Source organism: Halyomorpha halys, unplaced genomic scaffold (assembly GCF_000696795.3).
Source record: "Halyomorpha halys isolate HHAL.00 unplaced genomic scaffold, Hhal_1.1 Scaffold749.1, whole genome shotgun sequence".
Lineage (NCBI taxonomy): Eukaryota > Metazoa > Arthropoda > Insecta > Hemiptera > Pentatomidae > Halyomorpha > Halyomorpha halys.
Window position 1 is genome coordinate 464,063 of NW_027116653.1, and position 11,707 is coordinate 475,769.

Consider the following 11,707-nt stretch of genomic DNA (forward strand, 5'->3'; position numbering starts at 1 on the left):
GGTTTCATTAACTTTATTTTGAATTCCTATTGTGATATAACCAAAATTAAGTAATACCATATGAGCTTAAGAAATTTATTATTTTCTAAGGACAGTGAACATTACAAAATCAAAGGAGCAAATAAAAATATTCGTTGATATGGTTAAAACACTTTTTAATTGTAATTACAAACTTTGGTTTTAAATAACTTATCGACTATCATAAATATATAAATTGGTATTTACAGCTCCCAATGACAAAAATCAATCAAGTCATATACTGTCTTAATTAAATTAACATCATTATGTACCTAATAACACAAACAAATTGAAACAAAATATATATATGTGAATCATAACTTTTATATGATGTTAGAGTATATACTCTAAATAATAATTTAATAAAACATCATAATTCAACAATTTCTATACATCCAACTATCACATTTTTTTACAATTTTTATCTTAAATTATTTTATTTAATAGTTTTAACTAATAAATATTTAATATAACAATTTACATTATTTTTGCCATTTAACAATATATTTATTATTAATAAGTTAAACAAAAAGTTATATCATTAAACTATCATTGTAATCGCACAGCTCAACCACTTTGATGATAGTGATTGTATGGCAATCACAGTTCATAAAGTAATTTTTGCCTTATTTGTTAAATAAATATGTACATATCTACACATATGTAACACCACCTTCCATCTGATGGATTTTCAGTTATTTCTTTGGTTCCTTTCTATAATCGAGTTGTGGTTCATAAAAACCTTATCAAGCTTAAATAATGTATTGGAATGTCAATGAACATAATAATTAAATAGTGAATCCAGCTGCTGAGTGAGCGACCCTATTGTCTGGTGGTGGCCTGTGGCAGCAGCCCGAAGTGATAACCCCAATAAGAGAGCAACAGACAATCAAGATGGAAACACCGCATACTGCTCCTCCGAGGGTGTCAAGTAAAGCATAGTTCTCGTCATTCAGGGCATATATTGTACCTCCAAGGCATGCTGTGTTTAACAGGCTGAATGTTCCCAGAAGAATGTAACCTTTGACGAAACAAAATATATTTTACAAATAGATATAAAATTAAAAATTAATTATCATTATTATTATAATCTAAAGATTCTATAAATAAAAGAAAGAATTCTATAAGAAGCGTACTCCTATAAAATTACCTGTAAGATAGTTTCGGTGAGGTAACCATTTCCATTTATTTGTCCGCCAACTTAAAAATCCAAGAACTAGGGAGGTGAAACCAGCAATAGCACCAAAGTTAAGGAAATATTTTCTGCCACCCTATAACAATTTAAATTGATGATAAAATGTAAAGAAAGCTAATTTGATGATAAATTATAGATAGTTGAAACCTCATTTTACCAAATATTATATTTATATTATAAACAACCAAAGATTATTATTAGGAATTGCCTGCACTCTAAAGCAATACAATAAATCCTGATATAAATAATTTTTTTTTCAAATTTAAAAACTTAAAGTTTTTTTCTATATTATCTTGAAAAAAAAGATATTAAAATTATCTTAACATACTTCATTTATTCTAAAGCTTAACAGAATCCTATCCTAACAAATCCTGATAGAAATGACTTTTTGTTTCCAAATTTAAAATTTAGTACCATCTTTGTCTTTGTTGTCTGATTTTTACAAACATAAAGTAAATAATAATTACTTTAACATACTTTATCTATCCTAAAGGAAAGCAATAAATCCTAACAAAAAAGAATTTTATTTTTCTAGAGTTAAAAACTTAGGACTGTCCTCTTCTATATTATATCTGTTTTTTATTAACAAAATAAATACATAAATAATAATAATAAATAAATACTTGAATCAAGATGGAGCTAAACCAGTCAGTTAAACTGAATTTAAGGTTGTGAAAAGGAGTCATGTGCATTTGAGTACTGCACTAGAAATCATTGTGGTAAGCCTTGTCCATTTGAATTATCGAGAGTTTTCTAATTAGGAATAAATAATTAAAATCAAATTAGCAACTGTAATAAGTCCCATTTAAACTCTTGACAACATTATTTTTTAAATTAACAAAATCTGTATTTTGGATTTTAGCTTAAATAAAATATCTAATAGTTTTCTGTACAAATATTATGAAATAATAAAGCATATGTTTTTTGTTCACAGAAACTCTTTCCTCTGAATTAATATTTTTTATTATTAGTTTTTAACATTTTTTTTGTGGGTTTTAATCAAATTATGGATTTTTTTTTATTACAGCTATAAAAAAATGTTTAATGAGCAAAAATAATCATTAAATATATATATATTGATATATTATACATTAAATTGGAATATTAAATCACTTAGAATATCTAATTTACTTGTATTTTCCATAATTATTTTTAAAAAAAGAATCAATCCCAACGTTTTTATTATTAAAAGTTTACACAAAATTTTACTAAATTACAGAATAAATTAATTTTAAGTTTCAATCCTCTATATTTTTACCTTTTTCAAATATGTAATTGTCTTATCACAAAGTTCATCAAAATTTACAATGTAATAGTTAGTGGAATGTTAATGTTTTATATTAATAAATCAATTTTTCATAAATAAACCTCTATTAAGTAAATAAATAAATAGATTAAATAAGAATTAATATTATAAAAATAATATAAATTTATAGTAAAACATTATGAAAATAATAAATGAAATAACATTAAATTAATGACTCCTCTAGCAAATATGAAAAAACAAAACAAAGATTCATAATATTTTCAGATTGATTTGAACTCAGGAACATATCTAGTCCTGAAAAAAGTTTAAAGAATTTTTATTTTGTCTTTATTTAACATGAATTAATTTTTGTAATACTCACAACAGCCAATATGTAGAAAGCTAGGATAACAGAAGCTGCACCAGAACTGAGGAGGATAAAACCAATACAGCACAACATTTCAACTGGCATATGTATCACTGGTAGGTTTGCCCAGCTGGCTCTCCTCGGACTTTTGTAAGTCTCTGGGGGTGTGCCTCCGGATCTAGGTGGAGTCCTGGTGAGCAGAGGGACTGCACTACCATGGTGTAATGTCCTAGGTGTAATAACCTATAAAAAATACCACTGTATCAAAATGGGATTGGTCTTGTTTTGATAGTACTCCATAAAATATATACCTCTATAACATCTGAGTTATTAGACTTAAATTTTGAAGTTCAAAATTATGTTTATGTAAGCATCAATATGTTATAAATTATATAATAAATAATATACAAAGATGGCCCGTGATTTAGTGGTAATTTATTTCTTTTCATATCATAACTTAGTTGAATATTCTATTCCCCTAAATATCTTTAGAGTGGAATGAAACATGACCAGCAATCGATAGTCTAACAGTTGGTATCACTTTTGTGACAAGAAACCTTTGTTTGGATGTGCAAAATAAACATTTTAATTTAATTTTAATGGAGATCTAAGAAAAGCTGACAAGAATCTTTAAGTATGCTGAGCTAAAAATTGTATCTCGAGGTACTCTGAAATATCTTTTAAAAATATTTCATGGGAAAGGAAGAAAAATAACAAGACATAAAAAAATTGAACTGTTTGAATGTTTGGTTGAAACAAATAAATTCCGTGAGATCAATAAGAACAGCTATTACTTGATGCACATTGTTACATTAAATATTCAGTACTTCAAGATGACCAGGAAAGGAAGAGGTTCTTAAGGCTATAAGACTTATAAAGCCATGAATAAAAAAAAAATTTAATGAAACTTCAACCACTCCTAAATCAATGAAGCATTTGTAACACAAGCAGCCCTAGTCAGTAATTTACCAACAATCACAAAAAAGTATTTAGCAGAAAAATTAATTAGCTACCGGTTAGGAGTCCCAAAATGAATCGGTTCATTCAGAAATTATTCAGTAAATAATAAAAAAATAGTGATTTTATTTCCTTCTGATTCTAAGAACATCCAGTGAAACATATAGTGATTCAGAAGAGATTATAACTATGAAAATCAAATATATAGGACAACTTACTGCCATGTTGGGCGGCCTTCTGTTTGGTGTCCTTGGCTCAATAATGTGATTGAAGGAAGGTAATCTGGTTGGAGTGTGATAGCGGACCAAGGAATGGACAGCTGTCGGAGAGGTGCATTTCTGTGGTGTCCTCAGGATACTCTGTCGATATTTTTCAACATCAGCTATCATAGGTGCCAATATCACTGAATCTGCCTTGGAGGGAGTAGTCCGCATCTCTGAATGCCTAGAGTTTTAGAATAGAGAGTTGTGATTATCATATTGATGATATTCTACAAATACTTTGTTCCCTCAAACTAAATCTATTCATTAAAACAGGATGTAGTACTTAAGACTAAAATTTTTAAAAAAACTTAGTGAAGTAATTTAAAGTAATTTAATAAGAAATACAAATCGTTACTTAAGCTGCGATACCTCGTACCTTCAGAAAAAGCTTTTTACCAATTTAAAAAAAAAAAAATTAATGCTTTATTCCATTTAGACATTACTAAATTATTCTCAAAGTCAGAAAAAAATGTACAGGTGGATACAAGTGGATACAGGTGGATTTGTAATTTGTAGGATTACAAAATGGTGGTTGACACAAGATGTCCCTAGAATGATTTGTTAACATTTTATATTTTTTAAAGTATTAAAACTTTAATTATGGGTACAAGGAATTTATACTCATACCAGGAGTTTGTATAGGAGTATTTGTAATGAATAATTGAAAACATTGTTGAGTAAAAGTGAAGGAATTGTATACATTATTTAGGACTTTGAGTACACATTACTATTTTGGATAATATATACGCGACAAAACACTACATACGTGATAGATGTTAAGCACCATACCTGTAGATCCCAGAGGATCCGAGGGGTGATTGTCTGTAGCCCAGCCTGTCTTCCGGACTGTCAACATACTCTTCGTTTGCGGCTTCCAGTTCTTCGTAATGCCTGTAAAGTATGTCATCGTGGAAGGCTAAGGATCTTCTTGGGCCAGTCCTCTCGTAACTGAAAGATGAAGTAGAAACATATTGACTACTTATAAAATCGTTATTAGAGAGAGATAAACAATTTTAACAGACACTTAGAAATTACTTATTTTTTGGCGAAACAGAAATTATACGCTTTATTTTATTGATCAAGTTATTTCATGCACAATAAGAATTACAGAGAACCTTATCATTGCTGCCAAGTGATCATAGATCCTATAAGAAATATATAATGAAATGATTAACAGCATCTTCAGTTTTGTAGCTGTAATTTTAAAGATCAAAAATTGAATATGTATTTGACTCACTTAGTGATAAAGGGTATTATAAGACAAAATATAAATTCTTTAGAAGAAAATCTCATTATTTGGAACCGGCTCATCGTTTGGTGATGAAAATAAGTAAGTTATTTCATCGGCAACGAGATTGTTAGAACTGTGTATAGTTAGGGAGGATATACTGTTAACCATCCTGATGATAGTGGATTCTTATGAGAAATTAAGCTCTTTTATCAAATTTTATTCTCTGTTCGATATTCCTGTACTTTTAGAGCATACATTATCGAAAGCCTTAAGAAAATGTTTTCAGTTTTTGGTGATTTATCCTATATAGGACTTGAATAATTGGAAGAAATAAGGATATGAACTATTTTAAAAATTACTTTTCACTTTCTATGAGAATCCTATATTGGTAATATATGTTACCGTTGAAAATTCCGGAGTTGAGTGCGCTGAAGAAGAACTGGAATAGGTAATCTACTTCACAACCCAAAGAAACTGCATTTAATATAAACCTACCAAGTTTTATTTCGAAATTCTCAAAAAAAAAAAATAAATAAATAAAAGAAGGTGTGACCACGGACTTTAAAAAAACCTTCTATGTAAATGAATATGTTTCTTGCATAAAGCATTATGTTAATTATGATCTACATTAATTTTGTATTTTTTACTCAGACTGTACGTTTTTTCTTATTCGATGAATCCGTCCCTTAACCATCTGTCTATTTGGATGTTAACATATATTAAAAATATTGTTTTTGGAGGTGGAAGGCACTAAGTTGAAAAGTTACTTTATGGTTTTTATAAACGGAAAAGTTTTTTTTTTTTATAATTCAGAATCTAAATACCAAAAGGTTACTCTGTATTATTTTAAGTGAAACAATAGTGGCTGCATCTTCAAAATATATGCAGCAGAGCAGTTTTTAATGTATTTGGAAAGGTTAATTTCAGACTTAAAATTAGATCATTTCCTCAATTGATGATTCGATTATTTATTTATCATATAGAAAAAAATTATTTATTGACTCAACTTCGTATCAAGACAGACATCATGAGATGTCAGCAAACAACAACTGTAAAAACGTAATTAAATATAATTGTGATAAAGATAATAATGACCTTTTACTGAGGTTATAAACATTCTACAGGTTGAGTTTTGAGGCACCCTAAACGAAAAAGTAGTCTGTGCTCTATCTCACCCCTTTTCTCTCACCCAACCCTAATCCAAAATAAAGTCATCCTTACCACTGTCACCACATTTTTACCATTATTTTAAGAGTTAAATCAAATAAAATATAATTACGGTCTTCATAATTTAACCACGAGCTTAGGATATATAATGTTATAATTTATTTTCGAGGAAAGGAAAAGACCCTTAATACCTCATGTCTTTTCAGTTTTATACTTTGACAAACTTTCCATTATCCAGTCCATCTTGATCATTTGACATCTTACATTCTCTTCATCTTATAGCATTTGTCCCAACTATGAATTCTTCTATTACCAATTGTTATATTTTCTTGTTGACTGTCCATCTACTTGTCTGTCACATGTTAACAATCTAAAATTAAGTAACGAAGGAGTTGATGGACAGTCTACAAGAAAATAGAACAACTTTTATAAAAAAAAAAAAAAATCATTCGTTTGTTCTTTACCTAAAATTTACGAAAATTCTGGACCGCTTAGCATTCTGTTTTTTCAAAATGTTCTGTGTTGTCCTATATGGGTTTAGAAATGTTGAAATGAATTATTTAGAAGAAAGATAAAACCTCAAAGCCGTAAACCATTTTGAATTCGGCGTGACATAGCTGACTTTTATTTCGACATGGAAATGTAATAATTTATCTTCACACTCTGGCTAGGATAGGCTGGTAACATTCAGTATTACCCGTCCTATGATATTTAGAAAGCATAAGTATTTTAAACAATAACAATACTTCTCAGAGATGTTTCTACAACATTACACTCGGGAATTTTTAAAGATAACACATATTATCAATGTAAAATTCTCACAGAAAGTAAAAATTAATTTTAAAAATATTTTATGTTCCTGATATTTTATGTTCCGATTCAACGCGTCCTGGTGGGATAATTAACCAGAATCCAGTATCATCAGGTCGATTAAGAGCATATACCGTTCTAAAAATCTCGTTACCGATATATAACTTAATTATTTTCATCACCAAACGATGAACCGGTTCCAAATAATGAGATATTCTTCTAAAAATTCATACTTTGACTTACAACACTCTTCTCATACTATCTATGCTAATATGTAAAGCTAAATACATTATGTTAACGTATGCGCTGATTTCAAGAACTATTTGTCCAATTTGAAAAAATCCTGTTTGCATTATAAAGACGGTTTATTGAGTTAGGCCTTACCATATCATGCGAACGAAGCAGTAACCATAGTGTAGGTAAGTGCTCATAATCGTTGTCAAAACAATTTCATGACTGTAGAGGCTAAAAAAACTTTAATAACTTTGAAATTCTTGAGTAAAATTGTCGTACTTTTACAAGTGAAATTGGTGGGTAAGGTAAGAAAAAAAGTTTGAAAAGGTAAAACTTTATCACCGTTTATAGCAGCTTCGTGTCTGTCCCTTAAACATTTCCACAAGAAATAATAATGAAGATTGAAGACTAGCTATTCTCCGCGCCTTGGCTCGTGTATTCTTCAAAGCGATAAAATATTTAGTTCCTTTTTAGAATCGTTGAAAAGCTACAGAAAGCAGTATCTTCCATATTGTGCCAATCCCCGCTTTAAGTCGTCTCCAAGTTACATAACACCAGGAACCGTTGATCACTGACGATTTTAAACTTGTCGTTTGGAAAAAAAAAATTATTTTATCGAACGAATACGGAAAAAATTGATTAATATAAAAAACATAAGTCTATTAAAATTGAGCGAACATCATACAAAATATCATTATAGATGTACTTGAGGCTATAAAATATTACTTTATTGTGTATACGTTTTTTTGATAGAAAGTTTATATGTGAATTGTTTAGGTGCTAGAGAAGTGTCTTTTGAGGGTCGCTACTTTTTTAAGATTTAATGAAACAATTAAATAACTTTTCCAAAAAAAAATAATAGGAGCATTACTACTTTCTTAAAATATAGTTTTTTATTTTATTTTTTAATAATTTAAACAGATCTAAGATTTTTTAAATAAATATTTCCATTTAAGCTCTACAAATTTTTTGAACATTTTTAGTCCTTACTGTATCAACTAATATTACTAATATATGCTCTGTCAGAAATCTGATTTTTATATTATTAGTTAAATTAATATTAATCAACTACAGATAATACCTTATAACAAACTTATGTATAACTTACTGTGTTTAAATTAATCATAAAAGTTCATTGAAAGTGCAGGTGAAGGTAGATTTTAAAAACAACATTACACAATTGAATAAATTTAACGCTCCCTGATCGCAAACAGCTTTCGCTAGGGAGGGTCATAGCTGCTTGTGTACCAGAGGAGGGTAGGAGCAATATATTAAACAAAATAGGCAACAATTGGCCAATTTCGAGAATAAAATTATTTTGAACGATATACAACATTAAAAAATAAATTAAAAAGGTAAATTAGAAATAAGGTAATTATCATAGGATGTAAAATTAATTCATCATATCTGGAGAAGGAATATTAAAATCTCTGACACAAGGAAATGGACTTACGAAATGAATGAATTAAAGAAAATTTTAAGTTAAATTATAATCATAATGTTGTTTATTAATTATGACGAATAAATTACTTTTCAAAAACTTAATTAGATATGATATGTTAATTAAATATTGAAATTAGACTGTTACCTCAGCGAAGCCAAGCCGTTAGTGGCTACGTTACGCCTTGCAGAACTTATCACGATATATAATTCCCTCCCATTAACTCTAAGAAAATTCATCTTTAGAATTTCTGCTATTTTAAAATAAATATTTTGATAAATTAACAAAACCTTAAAATAAAAATGATGACAAATATAAATAAATTTGATTAGAATAACAACTTTCTTTTTCTGAAATGTTCCAAAACGTTTTTTTTTTTAGGCCGTTAAAAATATTAACCATAGTATTTATAGCAAACAATAACATATACATGTTCAAGACATAATGCACTTTTCTAATCTAATGTTTTTATAATTGAGAAAAACTGAAAAAAAACTTCGACTTAAATCAAATAAGTTGGAAATGTTATTGAAGTTAATATGTTGATTTATTAAGGATATAAAAAAAACCCAAAAAAAACAAAACAGTGAATGCTATATTACAGTCTAAGCATAAAAACAATTATATTTTAACTATCAATTCCAATTAAGTTCAGTTATAAAGCAAAATGTAAGATGCATAGATATTAATACTAATTATTTGTTTGTATTTTTTTTTTTTTTTTTGGCATTAATTAATATTCACTGAGGTGTTTCAAGAAGATGTTGTGTTTGTACGTACCCTCTGAGGGTAGTTCAAATATAGTAGGAGGGAGAATTCGCGATGGAATTCTATAATTCATGTTTACAACTTATAACATACTGGCCATTAAGTTCTTCACACTATATTTCATTAAATATTGAAATAAATTAAGCATTAAAAGCTGTTCAACGAATATAATAAACTTTGTTAGATAACTTCTGAACATTGAAGATAGGTAGAATAAAATTGAAACACAAATTATTTCTACTTTCAATCTATAATTCTTGTATTGAAAGGTTGATAACGTTTCATTGTAACTTAGAAATAACTTACAAGAAACAATTTAAGAGGAATTGCGGGTTAACACTTTTACTACTGTTTAACATTGATAACATATTTTAAATTATTGAAGAAAGTAAATTTTTTCTTCCTTTAAGAGTACTTAGAACTTTAAATATTTTGGCCTACCTTATCCTGTAGTTCTGCGGCGACGGTTCTCCGTTGTCGCCGAGGAAGGATTGGTTGCAATGATAATGCACTGTCCGTGGTCGCGGCATCGCACACTGACTGAAGGAGTGTAACAACTCCCCACTACTTCTGTAGGTCCGTATGTCGATGGTGAGGGGTGGGGGAATGTATCTGCTAAATGTATTGTCATTCATCGCGGAGCAGGAGGTTTTAATTCGGTTTTAAATCCCACTAACCTATTTCTTAATTGTCAGTTAAATATCCAAAATAGAATTAATTAATCTCTATTACGTACATTTGTATATGCTCCAAAAGGAATTATGATCATCTACTAATCTTTATTCGGTTATATCATTCAAATGTATTAATTAAAATGCCGCAAATTATTAAATAAAGATTTATTATTTGGATTAATATTACTTCATAATATCAGTAAATAACAAATAGCAAAATATCTAGTGTATCCTCTCTGACATTCCTAACCCCTTTGGATTCTAAATCCAAGAAAAAAATTCTCACAAATTAATATTGGTTCAATTGATATTTCAGTTAGCAATTTAATTATTTAGAATTTGGTGCTTATTCAAATGTTCTGAAAGTTATAGCATAGCTTAAAAGATTTAATATTCCTGTAGAAAGTATTTTTTTCGAGTTATTTACAAAATAAACAGGTTATCATGGAAATCCACCAGACCCCATTATAAATATAGGTATATTTTTAAAATTTCAGTTTTCTACTTAATTTAATTGCCTTTTAAGTAACAGCTATACTTTGCGGAAAAATATTTTTGAATTCTTGAAATTTAGACCTCAAATGTATTGCGAGATGTTGAATTATTTGTAATTTACCTGACCTGTGACTTTGGTGCCAAGTAAAAAAAAAACAGTACTTTCAGAAAAAGGCTATGTACATACGGATTATTTTTTATTCAATTTTTGGATTCTATTGTATATATCTGGAAACCCAAATTCATAAATTTTGAAGGGGTGATATTTATTTATTTTTTACCAAATAGGAAAGATCATTATTGAAAATAATCAACAACGTTAGTATTATTTTGGAAATCAAATAAAAAAAGAAAAATTTGAACATTCATTTATTCCTGAACCATTCAAATAGTGAAAAAAACTTAAACTAAAAAAAAAATAGTTAATTAATCCCGAACTTAAAAAGGAATATTTAAGAAAACTGCTAATTTATGTAATAGTATCTTCATAATAGTTCGATTTTTTTCTTCTTTTTTTTTTTTTTTTGAAACTTGTGTAATTTACTTATTGTGGAATCACTTAAGTATTAAATTTATTATTGGAATTCTCAGGTCATTTATTATGATTTAAGGGTTTCATTTTTTATGAAAACTTATTGAATCTCTGACAAATGGCCAATGGTAAAATGGCCGAAACGTCACCAAAATATCTAAAACATAGAAAATAGTCCGGGTGGCTGCCAAGAAAGGTACATAATAGTAGAAGAATTATTTGTTAGCAATCAACATTTTGTTCCCCTTTGCGAAGCTTTATCAGGGCCGAGTGCTTGTGCGTTCATTCTAATTGACAAACGATTATATA

The 11,707-nt window shown here is 28.4% G+C and overlaps 1 protein-coding gene across 1 annotated transcript; it reads right to left on the reverse strand.

The window, feature by feature from the left end:
- Positions 1-255: 255 nt before the first annotated feature.
- On the reverse strand, positions 256-10,227 carry spdo (sanpodo). Its single transcript, XM_014428810.2, has 6 exons — positions 10,139-10,227; positions 4,836-4,994; positions 4,002-4,227; positions 2,842-3,069; positions 1,169-1,289; positions 256-1,039 (listed from the first exon to the last, which is right to left on the reverse strand). The coding sequence occupies exons 1-6, from the start codon at positions 10,225-10,227 to the stop codon at positions 807-809; spliced, it is 1,056 nt and encodes a 351-aa protein (XP_014284296.1). The 3' UTR covers positions 256-806.
- Positions 10,228-11,707: the final 1,480 nt, after the last annotated feature.